This window comes from Callorhinus ursinus, unplaced genomic scaffold (assembly GCF_003265705.2).
Source record: "Callorhinus ursinus isolate GAN/ISIS: 27379988/994484 unplaced genomic scaffold, GSC_fseal_2.0 scaffold3, whole genome shotgun sequence".
Classification (NCBI taxonomy): Eukaryota; Metazoa; Chordata; class Mammalia; order Carnivora; family Otariidae; genus Callorhinus; species Callorhinus ursinus.
Genome location: NW_027397065.1, coordinates 79,755,298 through 79,771,664, shown reverse-complemented (window position 1 = coordinate 79,771,664; position 16,367 = coordinate 79,755,298). Strand labels below are relative to the sequence as shown.

The 16,367-nt window shown below is 44.4% G+C and overlaps 1 protein-coding gene across 1 annotated transcript in view; it reads right to left on the bottom strand.

Moving 5' to 3' along the window:
• MYO10 (myosin X) overlaps positions 1-16,367 on the bottom strand; it is a 207,049-nt gene that overhangs the window by 95,863 nt on the left and 94,819 nt on the right. Inside the window, exon 4 of the mRNA XM_025867451.2 lies at positions 7,142-7,329. Coding sequence (XP_025723236.1) covers positions 7,142-7,329 — 188 coding nt within the window. The remainder of the gene's footprint in view (positions 1-7,141; positions 7,330-16,367) is intronic.

The following is a 16,367-nucleotide window of genomic DNA, read 5'->3' as shown; positions in this document are numbered from 1 at the left end:
TGCCAGATGTCAAGGTAACGTGACTCTGCCGGCCATACACTTTTACGTAACCCTCCCTTCCTCCCTCCTTTGCCTGCGACTTCAACGTTCCCCATGAAAACAGTTTACTGAAGGTCAAACCAAGGTAATCTTCGAAGCAACGGAGAAAGAGCATCTGTGCAAATACCCCTTCCCTCCTTAAACATCTGTGAGCCTACTATGCGTCAGGCTGCACTAAGGGCTGTTAAAGCACTGATGTATAAAATGGGGCGGTCAGTCTGTCTATGATCTAGAAGCACAAAGATCTCAAACAGAGTCACAGGTATCCCAGGGGATAAGAGAACTCATGATTTAGATGGAGGGTAAAGGTTCAGTAAAGACCTTTTTGTGGGGAGGGGATGGGAGGGGCTGACATTTAGACCAAAGCGTGAAAACGTGCACAGGAGCTAACTGGGTGGCAACTGAAGGGAGAGGGGGTAGACTCAGCAGGGGGACGCTGCTCCATGCCTTGGAGGAAGGAAAAGCAGCTTGCATGGCTGAAGTCCAGGGAAATGCAGGGACGATGCTGGCGTCCCACTGAGAGGCCACTAGTTCTCTAGTTAAGTATGGGACTAGTTCTTTCGTTTATTTATAAGATTTATTATTCACTTGAGAGAGAAAGAGAGTGTGCGTGTGAGAGAGCACGCGCATGAGTGGGAGGGGCAGGGGGAGAGGGAGAGGGAATCCCAAGCTGACTCCACGCTGAGCGCAGGGCTCTGTCTCACAAGCCTGAGATCATGACCGACTGAACCACCCAGGCGCTCAGGAACTAGTTAAATAGGGGAGTGGGGTGGCGAGGAAGATCATGAATCACACCCCCTGACATTTTCAAGTTACCCATCACTATAATGACAGATGTAACGTATGATATCCATGTTATAGGTGTGTGATATTGTGATTATTTATAATAAGGAATATATACTGAGTCTTCATCTTCCTTTCTGACACAGAGCTCCTAACACCCTCATTATTTCCTATATGAAGATAGCAATAAAGACATCATTTGTTATGTTAATGAGGTGACTTTTGGAAAGCTCCTGTTGGCAGCTGCTTGCCAGGGGAACCGGCCACAGAATTAGAAGGTTGGGACTTTCAATTCCTTCCCCCCAACACTGACCTTTGGGGAGGGGAAAGGGGCTGGAAATTGAATTCAATACCAAGAGTCAATGATTCATTCAATCATGCCTATGTAATGAAGCCCACATAGAAATCCAAAAGGACAGGGGTGGGAGGTGCCGTTGAGAAAGCGTCCAGGTTGGTGAACACATGGAGGGAAGCCGAGGGCCCTTTCCCTATATCTTGCCCTATACATCTCTCCCAGCTCTTCCTGAATTATATCCTTTTATAATAAACCAGTAATCTGTAAGTAAACTGGTTTCCTGAGTTCTGTGAGCCATTCTACCAAATTCATCGAAGTGTGTATGTGGAGGGGGTCGGCTGGAACCTCCAATCTATGGCCCGTCCATCAGAAGCACAAGTAACAACTTGGACTTGTGATTGGCGTCTGAAGGGGGGGTTTGGGGGGGACGTGGAGGGGGCAGTCTTGTAGGATGGAGCCCTTCACCTGTGGGATCTGGTATCACGTCTGGCAGAGAGCGTCAGAGGTGCGTTACCTGCCTGGTAATACAGAGACTATGACGGAGCCCATACGTTAGAGCACAATGATCTATGTAACCATGTACATACGTCCTTGCTAATCCTCATCCCAGAACTATAAAGCCAAAGTTAAGACGACAAACAAAAATAGAACACCCCCCCCCCAAATCCAAATGAACAGGGCTAATTTTAACCCACTGGTTAATGTCATTTTGCTCAAGCTGCAGAGCTCTTTGTACTGGGACGGCCTCACTCCTTGTGTGCAGAGCCTGGAGCCTGTCCTACCACGGGCAGTGTGCTGACTCATTTAATCCACCGCATTCCTTTCTTCTCGCCGCCCTAACACAGTAACTCATACGGCAATTATGATGTTATTCTACCTTGACTTACAGCAAACACATCCCTTACATATCCAGTTCTACATTTTTCTCATTAGCCCATGGCAGTTAGAGTCCCAACCCTTGGCGCCAACATGATTGCAAACACAAACATGGGCTGCAGAGAACACATGTTCTTCTAGATGAACCCAAATGAGCTTATACTGTTAAAACAAAACAAAACAAACAAAACTATGAAAATGAAAAGGAGAAAGGAAAATAACCCAAAGCGCTGACAGGGGGCCTCCTCATAAGCCATATTAAAAGTTTTGAGATGTGTTCGTAGGCAGAATCAAAGTCACGAGGCCGTTTTTAAGCAGGAAACTGTCATGATCAGGTTCAAGTTTTTAAAGAATCACTCTGTGTGGAGTACGGAATGGAGTGAATGCATGGAAGGAGGCAAGACAGAAGGCGGGGAGACAGAGGTGAGGGTAGAAGGGTAGTGGGGGGGGCAGCAGTGACACGAAGTGAGAGGCCTTGGGAAAGATGGGGGCAGGTACAGCTGATGGCCCTGGTCAGGACCGGGTCAGGAGGGTGGTAAGCAACAGGGAGGTGAAGGGAAGGGACTCCTGCAAACCCAGGGAGCTTGCTAGCGGGTTGATCTGAGCATCGCAACACAGGTGTGCACATCTGTCACAACCCATAGAGCTGTCTACATGAGGTCAGTACGCTTTACTGTGTAGACTTCTATCTTCCTGGGGGCCAGGGGGCGGCATATAGAGGAGAAGAACTTCTAGTTCCAAGAAGGACTTCTTGATCTCAGGCTTGTGAGCTGGTAGGATAGAGAGTCCGCTTGCTGAGAATGAGAAGAGGAAAGGAGGAATACACTTCTGGGAGAAACTGAGCATGAATCTAGGACATGCCACCCTTGAGATGCCCAGGAGACATCTCTGTGATGGTACCTCAGAGCACTTGGACACATGTCTGGAACTCGGAGAAACCAGCCGGGCGGGGTTTGGGAGGGGTGCAGGGGTAGGCATCTTAGACCAGAGGGTTCTGCAGACCTCAGAGGGAAAGGTTGGGTGGAAGATGAGCAGGTGGAGGACGAGTGAGGAGCGCCCGGAGAACCAGGAAGAGACCCAGAGTGATGGTGCACCATGGAGAGAGGAGGGACTACCTTCCATTTCCTAATGACCCTTGTTTTTCCAAGTATCTATGTTTTGGCAAATGCTTCTGGGCCCTTCTTCCCTCTACGCCAGCCATATTCCTACACATTCTTTGACTCATAATCGCACATCACTTCCTCTATGAAGTATTGTCTGAATTCCTTCCTGAGGATCTACTACCACCTTCTCTGAGCAACCATGGACATATTTCCGTTATAACATTTGGCAGGTTGTATTGAAATTAGTTGCATCAGTTTCTTCCCATCAGAGAAGAAGTTCCTAAAGGCAGTGACTGGGTTTTATTATTATTAATTTTTAGTTGCTAAAGTCTAGCACAGTAACCTGCCATATTACGTGAGCAAGAAGCCTGCTTCAAGTCCTATTCAGGTTGCTGCCCTTCTAATCCAGGATGCAAGTTTTGTTCATTGTTCCAATTCGATCATTTATAAATATATTCCTAGAAATAGAAGACTGAACATCTAATTATCCATCAGGTGGATAATCGATCCCTTTTTGGAGAACCAAAACATGCAAGGCAAAGCAAAGGTCCCAAATCCACAGTTGCTCTGTATATATATATATGCTTGGACGGACAGCTGTTGAATGTTGGCCCTCTCCCAGACACTGTCCTGGGCAATGCGCTTCATAGTGAATTAGCCACACGCCTTACCTATCCTACAGATCTTAGAAGGTCACATACACCCAGACACCGTAATAAACTAAACCCCACTTGCCCAATCAATGTATGAGAAGCCTAAGTCAATGTAAAATGGACCAGATCAACCAAGATCAAATGCTGATCTTGCCAGTTAGATGAAAAAAAATTTCAAGTTTTAAACACGTTTTTAAAACCATAATACCATAAGCATTTGCTTAAATGTGCACCAACAGGTAAAACGAGAGATTGGGGGAGCTGACAACCTTGAAAGTGAGACCAACACAAGAGGCTCGGATTAGAAGCCTAGAGACTTGGCATTGCCACCAAGTAGCTGGACCTCCCTTGAAGGGAGGGAAAAGAATTGATCTCTCAAGTCCTCTCTAATTCCAAACAGGCCTATTTTCTGGTTTTAAAGGTATTTGCATGAGAAAATGTCTTCAAAGTAGTAAAACACATTGTAACCACCAGGGGGCAGATCATGCCCGAGGAAATCTACAGTAACCTACAAGTTTTATTTTTAGACTCAATTTTCTCTAAATTCCCACAGCCCCAATCCCCACTTTAAAAAAAAAAAAAAACTGCCAGAGAGATCTATTAAACAAGACACATTTTAATGAGAACTCTATTCTTAAAGACTCCGTTTCCTGAGTTAATTTAGATAAATTCAGTTACTCCGTTCACACGGGCATCACACAATGGGAGCTTTCTATTTGGGATCCACTCTCCCTCCACCTCCCACCTTGTTTTTAAATACCACAGTCTTTGGCATGAAAATGCCAACAACCCCTTTCCGTTTTATTACACATACACACACACACATGCACAATGACCTCATTTGATTTTCCTCTTTCTTCCTAAACTATTCTGTCTGGCAAGTGATATATGAGTCATCCTCTCATTTTTCCCATTGAAAGTAAGAAACAAGTAATTATCAATGGCAAATATTTAGGTACCTAAGTGTGGAACACAATTTGATCTTCTTAAAATAGATTAAGTTTTCTTTCTTCCTGTTAATCATATTAAATTATATTCTGTATGCTGAAATGGGGATCTTATATTCTAAATTCTGAGCTTTGGTGATGTTCCCTGCAAGAGCCTACCAACAGTGCTTCCAGACGTAAGGCAAGTTTCTTGATTGGAAATGGGACCCTTGAAAGCCCTCCCCTTTTTAAATATATTAAATAGCTTCATTTTGATGAACTGCAAGTCATAATGACTCATTTACTTAACTACATAAATGGATAGCCTCTCTCTCCAAGTTATTTCCACAGCCCAGGACATTAGCACCATAAAAGTGATTAAGAAAAGAGCGTGTATCTGCCCAGATGCTTGCCTCCCCTTAAGGGGCAGAGAGAGAGGTACAATGAGAAAGGCAAAGTTCTGCCATTCTGTTCATGTAATTCTGATTTGCTATAAAAGCAAGGACCCATGCACTAGCGTAATGGGCAAAAACTGTCAGTAAGAAGAATATAATCCCTAAAGCAGTTTTCTGTGTGTGGCACCGACAGATACTACTGAGCAGCCACATACATCAAAGGGTTGTTGGAAGGCTGATACCCGAATGAGATGATGCCTGAAAAGTTCCTGGCACAGTGTCCAAAACACACTAACCCTTCAGAAACCATTAGCGTCCTCATTTTCGAACAGGTGCCACATAGGACCCTCTATCTCCCAAATGTCCTCAGCTGGCGGGGGCTGCTCTCCTTCCCTGGGGTTTCAGTGAGGGACATCCTCTGGCATGTCTGCTCATACCTACACCCCACCTTTCCTCCCCCAGGAGCTGGGGTGGCTTCCCTGACAGGTGAACTGGGGGGAAGGACTGGTCTGCTCCTCACCGGCTGAGAACTGGTTTCCCACAGTGATCATGGCCACCACTTACCTACCTGCCTGCATCCGGATCAGGTGCTTTGGTCTAATCTGGGGCTTCGATGTTAGCCAGCCCGATTGGCTTCAAGTCTAAAGCTAACATATGGCTCTCCATCTGCCTTACTTCCACTGAATGAGAAACCCGGAGGGGTTCAAGAGGGTCTCATTTATCATCTCACCTAAATCCAAAATGCCTCGTCCTCTCCTCTTGAAATAATGTCATTATTTTGCCACAAGTTGGGCTAGAAAGTCACCTACAACAGAAGTCCAAATCTTTCCCACCACCCATTTTGGTACACTCCAGACTTTCAGTGACAGGCGGACCCCCCTGGCCCCACGAGTGCAGGCCTGGGAGCGGGAATGAGGCAGTGCCTGGGTAGTCCATGGAAACTTCACGGAAAGTGAGGCTCAGCACATCTACTCTGGGTCCTAGCCACGGGCACTCTGAACGTCACTAGAACACGATTCTGGGATAAAGAACTAATAAGAAGATCCAATTGGATATCACTAGAATGTAAGTGATGAGGCCAATTCGAATTAGTTAATAAAAGGATTTTTTTTTTTTTTTAAGAGAGAGAGCATGGGGGGTTGGGGGTGAAGCAGTTAGGAGGAAAGAATCTCACACAGACTCTGCACTGAGCGTGGAGCCTGACGTGGGGCTCGATCTCACAACCCTGAGATCATGACCTGAGCCAAAATCAAGAGTCAGATACTTAACTGATTGATCCACCCAGGTGCCCCATAAAAGAAATATTTTTAAAGAAATATATTCCATTGCTTTTTTAGACAGCTCCTAGTGATAGGTTTCGATAGTGGGTCTTCTGGTAGTTTATTTTTTTATATTTGTTTATTTGAGAGACAGAGAGAATAAGAGTGCACACACAAGTTGGGGGAGAAGCAGAGGGAGAGAATCCCAAGCAGACTCCCCGCTGAGCGTGGAGCCTGACACGGGGCTCGATCCCACGACCTGACCTGAAATCAAGAGTCGGATGCTTAATGCTTAACCAACTTGAGTCACCCAGGTGCCCCTTCTGCTAGTTTAATAAAATTCAAAATCATTAAGATGCTTAAATTTGGGAAATTCTATGTAATCTTACTGAATTAGAGAAAAAAGATCTCTTGCTCAAATATACAAGCCTTCTCACTCTAGAATATATATAACATTTTAAATTTGAAAGAACTACACATTTTCTTGGAATAAACCAAAGAGTAATTAAGGCAAATTAAAAAAAAAAATGGAAGAATTATTCTGAGGCTAAGAGCCAACAAATGTGGTACCTCTTGCTTTTTTTCTAAGTGAGTTTGGCTCTTTTGAAAGCTGTACTTATCAAGCTATTCGAAATAGAAAACTCCATCTGAGAAATTTAGGTACTTAGGAAAAATTTTTCTCATTAACCTCCTAAGCAGGTTTTGGGTCCTGGGGGCTGGCTGGGTTGAACGGCCAGTGGTGGGCTTCTGACACCAGCTTCCCGAGTGGCCCCCTTGCCAGCCCTCCGCCAGCCTCACGGCTGACCGGTTACCTGATGAGGACACACTGGTCATCGTGGCGTTTCCACAGGCATCGGTAGCACTCGTTGGCGACGGCAAAGACGTGGGGGGGGAGCTCCCCCAGGTGGCACTTGCTGTAGTGCTCCATGGTGGCTCGCTCATACAGCCCGGCGATGGTCTTGTAGGGGTTCACTGAGGCAATGATGGAGCCGATGTAGGTCTGCAAGCAGATGGGGCGGGGAGGCAGAAGGACGCTGGGTTATACACGGCATTGGGGCGGGGGGGGACTGTGCAGGACAAGGGCGCGTCGCCTCTGCTCACGCTGGGACAGAGACAGAAGAGGCTGCATACACTTCATGCTGTTCCACACTCCAAAGGGGAAGGGCCAGCCACACGTCCCCACAGCCCCACCTGTCTCGGACTTTACAAGAATCCACCTGAGCGTGCTTGAAGAGGACCGACAGGGCTCCCCTCTGCATACGTGTTTCCTATACCTTTTTGGTACAAAATCTTTTCATTCTGTACAAATAAATGGAACCATTTCAAAGAGGACTTGCAGTGACAGGTAAACCACAGAAAGATGGGGAAGCAGCCCAGGCCCAAATCCCTGTTCCCGGTGACCTCCTCATCCCGTGCCAGGTACAGAGGACTGTCCACTCCCCGTCTCCTTCTTCATCAGGTAGCGCTCAGGAATCAACAGGATTAAAGAAAGAACTAGAGCGACACCAAGGGGCTGGGGGAAAGAGGAACGGAGAGTTACTGTTTACCGGGTACAGAGCTTCTGTTCTAGAGACAGACTGTGGTTATAGTTACACAACACTGCAAATGTACTTAATGTACTGGGCAGTACACTTAAAAATAGTCAAAATGGTAAATTTTATGTCATGTATCTTTAACCTTAACTTTTAAAACAGTAACAAGACCATTTTGAAAACACTAGGTGCCACATAAATGGTCTGGAACCGAGATGCCTGACCATCTTACCCTTCCGGAACAAAATCCAGGCCAGAAATTAAGCAAACTCTTCAGAGCAGCAAAGACTACAACTATTAACATGTAAGGCCTGCTGCTTCATCCACATGGACCAAATTTGTTCACTTGAACTTCTGCAGGAAATGCTAACGGAGTTTGGTTACCCGGTTTCCAGGCTCAGACTTGATGGAAGTAGCAGAGCGGAGGGGTGGAGGCAGGCTGCGTAACCACCACCACCTTTGATGGCGCACATGCACTGTCCAGGTGCTTCATGGGAGTTATGGGTTGCACTCAGCCCTCCAAAATTCCTACATTGAAGCCTTAACCCCCAACACCTAGAAATGGGACCATATTTGGAGCTAGGGCCTCTAATGAGATGATTACATTAAAATGAGGCTGTTCGGGTGAGCCCCAATCCAATCTAACTGCCGTCCTTTTAGGAGGAAATGTAGACACTCAAAGAAACACCAGAGATGTGTGTGCCTTGATAAAGACCGTCTGAGGACACAGTAAGATGGAGGCCATTTGCAAGCCAAGGATGGAGCCCACAGGAGAAGCCAACCCTGCCAACACCTTGACCTTGGACCTCTAGCCTTCAGAACTGTGAGAAAATCACTGTTTAAGCCACCCAGTCAGTGATATTTTGTTATGACCTCCCGAGCTGACCCACACAGGGGCCCTGACCCCTTCACACTCACAATAACCTAAGGAGCTTCCCAATATTACTAGCCCGACTTTTCAGAGGAGGAAACAGGCATGATGATGATGTCCTGTTCACCCACATAGCCAGGAAGTGGTAGTGGTGAGATCTGAACCTGAGCAACCCAAATGCAGAGGCTTCTCTTCTTACATTCCTTGGCAAGGCGCAACAATGCAGCATAGGGAAAGGAAAAGCAAGCAACGCTAGGCAGAAAGTCCAAACATCCTGAGAACATCTGTACCACATGGTGGCAATTTGTACTCATTTATATTCATGGTGACTGCCAGGAACATCCAGCAAAGTATCATATGCTCCATGGAACGGTCTTCAAATGTAAGGAGGTTTACAATATATTTTAGAAATATTTGAACCAAAAAGGTTAAAAATGTAAGAGTTATTACCATATGACCAACGGTTCCTCTCCTAGATATATAACCAAAAGAATTAAAAACAAGGACAGCATTATTCACACTAGCCTAAAGGTCAAACAACCCAAATGTCAATTCCCTGATGGGCGGGTAAACAAGATGTGGTATGCCCATACAATGGACTATTATTCAGCCCCACAAAGCAATAAAGTACTGATGCGAGCTTCTGTGGGGATGAACCTTGAAAACATTACACCAAGGTAAGGAAGCCAGACGCCAAAGTTCACGTATCCAGAAAAGGTAAATCCATACAGACAGATTGGTGGTAGTTACTATGGGCAGGGGGAGGAGGCAGGAATAGGGGGTGACTGCTTAGTGGATATAGGGTTTCCATTTGGGGTGATGAAAATACTTTGGAACTAGACAAGAGTGCTGATTGTACAACATTGTGAATGTACTAAAATACACTGAATTGCATAGATTAACATGGCTAATTTTCTGTTATGGTAAGTTCACCTCCATTTAAAAAAGAAAAAGATACAGTGCATTAATGGGTAAATGGTTAGGTTTCTGGAAACCTCAACTCTCCAGAAAGTCCATTTACCCCGGCCAGGGCACTGTGGGAAAGATCTGACCATAAAGAAAGATGGAAACTGCTTTTTCCTCTGGGGAAGGAAAGTGTCCTATTTCTAAAGGACAACAGAGAACCACCTACTTCCCTGGAAGATGCATACGTCCTCCATCAATGCTTTGACCACGGGCTCTGGTGCCTTCCCTCTCATCAACTGTTTGCAGGGGTGAAGCAGGCAGTGCTTGAGCTCTGGGTATCTAGACCCCTACACTACTTTGTCTAAAATATCAGACCCATTTCTACCTTTTGGTAGCTATATGATTATTTTTTAAAGGATTTTTTTTTTTTAAGTTTATTTTTCAGTATTTTCTACACCCAACATGGGGCTCAAATTTACGACCCTGAAATCAAGAATTGCGTGCTCTTCTGAGCCAGCCAGCTGCCCTGATTATTATTTTTATTATGGAAATATCAAAACTGTTCATTTTTGTATTGCAATATGTTCTGACTTTTTTCCTACTTTGGCAGAAATCAAGACACTTAATGCCTTCCCTCTTAAAACAGCAAGGCAGGCACAATGCAATCCTCTTTCTCAGTTACAAATAAAATGTAAAAGCCACACAGTATCAGGCTAAGAATTAAATTTCCTTAATATTAGGATATTAACCAATTATTAACACACTTTTTTAAAAAAGTGATATGCCCTGGGGCACCTAGCTGGCTCAGTCGTAGAGCATGCATCTCTTGATCTCAGAGCTGTGAGTTCAAGTCCCACACTGGGCATGCAGCTTGCTTAAAAACAAAACAAAAACAGGGCGCCTGGGTGGCTCAGTCGTTAAGCGTCTGCCTTCGGCTCAGGTCATGATCCCAGGGTCCTGGGATCGAGTCCCACATCGGGCTCCCCGCTCCGCGGGAAGCCTGCTTCTCCCTCTCCCACTCCCCCTGCTTGTGTTCCTGCTCTCGCTGTCTCTCTCTGTCAAATAAAATCTTTAAAAACAAAACAAAAACAAAAAATTTTAAAAATGATACACCCCCAGCCCATGTGTTGAAAATTTTGCACATCTTGTCATAACATGTTTGTATGGTTGTTCTAATATTTGGGGAGGTGAGCCTTTCTTCTAAAAAGTACTGATCTACTCATAAAGAGTATCATAACCTTTCCACAAAAGCTTTACTTGGAAAGTGATTATTTTGGTCAAAATCTCATAGGCATGCTACCCCTTCCTGACTGGGCAACCCCTCTGGTCCTCCAAGTACTTTATTTTCTTTGCTATATTCCTACTGAGTGAAGAATGGATTTTCAAACTTTATATTTCCAGGGTGTATAAAAAATATTGCACAATGGCTAAAAGGTGTTAGCAACCCAGGTATCCATCAAAGGAAGAATGGATAAGTAAAACGTAGTACACGCATACAGTGCACTATTATTCAGCGTTAAAAAGGAAGGGAATTCTAACACACACAACATGGATGAACCTTGAGGACATTATGCTAAGTGAAATAAACCAGTCCCAAAGGACAAATACTGTATGATTCCACTGAAATCATGTACCTAGAGTAGTCAAATTCACAGAAAGAGAAAGTGGAATGGTGGTTGCCATGGGCTGGCATGAGTGGGGATGGGGGAGCTATTTTTCTTTTTTTAAAAGATTTATTTTTTTTAGAGAGTACATGCACATGAGAGAGTGCACACACGAGTACAGGGAGGGGCAGAGGGAGAGAATCTTCAAGCAGACTCCTGGCTGAACGCAGAGCCTGACATGGGACTCGATCCCATGACCCATGAGATCATGACCTGAACCAAAACCAAGAGGCAGACACTCAACTGAATAAGCCACCCATCTGGGCACAGAGTTCCAGTTCTAGAAGATTTAAGAGTTCTAAACGATTCATAACAATGTGAACGTACATAACACTACTGAACTATACACTTTAAAATGGTCAGGATGACAAAGTTTGTGTGTATTTGGTAGTAATTAAACATTTTAAAAATTAAAAAGATTGAGAATTTTGGTACTGATAGAATACATTAATCTCTTCTTTATAATACCAAGGAGAGATCTGAAAACAAGCACAGAATTAAGGGTAAATAACAAGAAGCATCACACTCCATTTTTGGACATGTACCTTCAAATTTTAACCCAAATTGACAAACAAAAATATTCCAGTGACAAATTACAGACCGTTTAGTAAGGGAGAAGACAAAAGGCATTTAGATTTTCAGGGACAAAATAATCTCATTACAGCTCAAATATTAATAAATACATAGGTTGTGGCTGACAGTAAATTCAACAAATGGACTCCCAACACACAGGGACAGCAAACAATCAGGCTTAATTTGAACTAAACTCAATAATCTGAAATCTTAAAAAAACAAGAGAGTAAAGAATATGTAAAATGTGTGTCTGGTATACACAGAGAATCCAGTATTTTAATTTTTTAAAGCTATTTTATTATTTTTTAAGATTTATTTAGAGAGGGAGAGAACATGAGCAGGAGGGGCAGAGGGAGAAAGAATCCCAAGCGGACTCGATGCTGAGTGCAGAGCCCACCACCGGGCTCAACATCACGACCCTGAGATCAGGACCTTAGCCAAAACCAAGGGTCAGACACTTAACCAGCTGCACTACCCAGGTGTCCCTATTTTTATTTTTTAAGAGTACAGGAAACCTTGTCTCATTTAGAGTTGAAATGCTTCTCTATTAACTAGAATTTAAGTAAAAGCTTAATAATAAATTTAAAAAAAATGTCTAATGTAAGACCTCCATTAAGTACCAGAGGTTAATTAGGCTCTTAAAACATGAATGCACAAGCTCTACTACTTCACCTTCTCACTAATGGCCTAAGTCATTTCTTAAAAGGCTTGTCACCAGATTTTAAATGACAAGCCTACATGTTTCCAAAACAACTTTCTCTGACATTTCATAATTGTGGGGCACAGAGGACAATCCTACCCATGTAGACACATCTTCACAGTCCTCACTTGCTCCAACATAACCCTGAGATCTGGGCAGGCCAGAGGCCACGGTTCAGCCTCCCCTGACAGATGAGGGAATCGTTAAGTGCTGCCCCTACAGTCACAGAGCCGGTGAGTGAAATCAAGGACAGGAACCTGGGTTCCTGGTGTGGAGCCACACCGTGGCTCTGTGGCAGCCCCCTCCACCGCTCACCCATGTACGGAACAGGAATCCTCCCAGACTCTGGCCAGCTCATCACCAGTGGCCAATGTCTCTATGTCTTATACATTCCACTTTCAATGAACTCTAGACTCTATCTCCTTCCCCTCCACCTCCCACCTCAACCTCACTCAAATTTTCAAAAAAGCCCCCTTTCCTCACTGATTTCCCAGCGTGGACTTGCATGTTCAATCCAAGCGCCATTTTTGACCCATGAGCCTCTGAAGATGACAACTCTCCTGCTTGGAGCCCTCCAACAAATCCCACCATCTTCAGGGTCACTCAACTGGGATATCTGAGAAGAGAGTCTGAGTGGCTCCCAAAAGGTGAGAGAACAGCCTGAGTCCTAATGAATTATTCTCATAATAATTACAGTTACAGAAGCTGGCGGGGGTGGGGGGGGGGTCCAGTCACTTACTGAGTTTTCATCATTCGTGCCCATGTTCGTGCCAAGTGGCACTTTTGAACCTCCATAAAACAGAAGTGTAAAACAACATGGCAACAACAACAGCAGTCGTTCCTAATAGTTTATTCAAAGGAGGACAAATTAGGCAAAATCTTAGCGGTCTATCAGCAAAAATAATTATGGCCAAGGACATCTTATCTTTCCCCCACTACCTTAAACATACCACTCCGCCTGGGTTATTGTATCACTAAAACAAAGGCTGCATGGATAAGAGATTCAATGAATTAGTCAAGTTCAAATGTAATATAAGTAAAAATGGCGACTGGCAAGCGAAGGGGGTCAAAGAAGAGCCTCGTTGTAAATTAAGTACGAAGGGAAGCAAAGATCACTTGGTAAGAAATCCCAAGAGCTGTGACACACATTTGTTACATGTTGTGTCATTTATCCCCCCATAAAAAGGTATTTCTACTGCTCCTGAAACCTCCATGACGACGCCATGTTTCAGACTCTGGACATGTGAAATTCTCAAACATGAGGCAGGACCTGGTACTGGCCTCCTCATATGGGATTCCAAATTCTACCAGAATAAAGAGCTTGGTCATTTGCACGGCTTTTCAGAAATAGAAAGGACATTCTATTTTGAAGCACATAACAAATTTTTCTAGTCAGAAAAGTTCCACATAACTCACCAAAAACTACATTTCCTTGCCCACTTTAATAATCTGAAACAGCCGTAGCACATGCTGCTTAAAAATGTTAGAAGAAACTCTGCATTTCTTCAATCCAAAGTCTACCAATTCAAGATTTTCAAAAGGCATCGAGGTGTAATGCCTAGTATCTCATCCCCCACCAAAAGGAACAGGTATAACTCAGAAAACTAAAAGTGACCCAGTGGCCTCAGGTGCACTCTGCTTTGAGGTACAGAGGGATCCATGCCACTGTTAGGAAGGCACTGTTCAGCCACGGGAACTAATGGTCTACACAACAGGTTCTGGTCATCAGAACCCAAGAAGTCCTAAGTCCAGAACTACCTTCCCTGGAAAACTGCTTAACCCCTCTGGGCCTAAGATTCTGATCAGTCATAAACACATATCCTCTCGGACCCCACATGATGGTTACATGAGAATACTATGTAAATCAGGGGTATTTATCCTTTTTGTTAATGAAAATAAAAACCACAACTGCTTTTCATCATGTGATCATGACTGTAGCTGGATGTGGAACAGGGACATCTGAAACGGCACCAGGGAAATCTGCTAAAGTCAGGGCTGTGCCATACTTTCCTAAAGGGAAAACTTAAGAAGTGGGAATCATCAGCCAGATTAATTTCCCATCCACCATTCTCTTCTTTCCTTCCCTCTTGATCATCTCAGCTCCATAGAGCAGTATCTTTATCCTGAATGCAGCTTCAGTTTTAAATTACAGATCCATACGTTCAACGGCGCAATGGACATCTTCACTTGGATGACCTTTAGTTCTTACTCACATGGACAGGGCTGAGCTCCCCAAAACACCTATTTCTTCTCACTCAGTGACATCTTTTCTTTTTTAAGGTATTATTTAAAGAGAGCGAGAGAGAGAGCAAGAAGCGAGTGCACATGTGCAAGTTGGGGGGGGCAGAAGGAGAGGCGGAGAGAGAGAATCTCAAGCAGACTCCATGCTGAGAGTGACGCCCGACACGGGGCTCAATCTCACAACCCTGAGATCGTGATCTGAGCCAAAATCAAGAATCAGACGCTTAACCAACTGAGCCACCCAGGCGCCCCTCACTTAGTGGCATCTTGACAAAAGCACCATGGTCAACCCAAATGGTTAATCCAGAAATCTGAGATTCATCCTACAGACATTCAGCCTATTTGCCCCCAAACTCTATCAAACACTTACAGTCTTCCTCTCAGTATCCTTCATACTCAAACTCCCCCAGGACTGGTTTGGAACCCCGTCATTTCCCATCTAGCTCACTGGTCCTAGACTGGGATGCCTCCTGCACTCCCATCCATCACCCTGCAGTGAGTGAGTTTTCCCAGAACTCATGTTTAAAGTTGTCCCGTACAGCCTTCACAAATATATTCAAACTCATTCACTTTTACACGGGGCCCTTCCTCACCTGCTCTTGACCATCTTGCCAGACAGCTGCATATAACATTTCAGCATCTTGAATGTCCTGCAGTTGGACAAATGCACCATACTAGTTCATGTCTTTGCACATGCTGATTTCTGCTAGAAATGAGCCAGCCTCCCTCTTGGTCAAATGAATCCTTCAAAACTCAGCATGACTAGTGCCTCTGCTGGCAATCATTTTTCTTTTTTTTAAGATTTTATTTATTTATTTGTCAGAGAGAGAGAGACAGACAACCAGGGGAAGCAGCAGACGGAGGGAGAGGGAGAAGCAGGCTTCCCACTGAGCAAGGAGCCCAAGGTGGGGCTCCATCTCAGGACCCTGGGATCACGACCCGAGCCGAAGGCAGACGCCCAACTGACTGAGCCACCCAGGCGCCCCCTGGCAATCATTTTCTGACCCCTTCCTTCTTTCCTCCTTTGGATGCTCATTCATTATGTTCCAAGTACTTTTATCACACTCACTATCACCCTGAGCAACTGTCAACGGTTTGCTTGCGTCTGCCCTCACCAGTGAACTGTGAGGTCTTGGAGGGGCAGTGTCTTTCATTTATCCAATCTTTCAAGGAACAATTACAGTGAACAAGAGTAATTTTGCATTCTAGGAGCTTAGCACTCAGCCTGGCACACAAGTAGGGCTGCATCCATGTAGATAGCTTGGGGGCACATGATCTGACCACAAATCTACCAAATAAATTCATGTTTTAACTGTGTTCTAGTGTCCTATGTCCACTACCTTCTACATTAAAAAAAAAAAAAATTTGCCATCGTTATCCAATTAAACAATTTAAAACAGTTTTAAACAATTAAAAAAACTTAACATTCACATCTAGTTGAAAACTAGATGACAACAGGTAAGTCAAGTTGTTACTGAAGTCAAGCTCTGAAATTTGGAAGTGACATTTCCATTTAATTTGAGTAAATTTCTGATTAAAACTCCCTCCTTG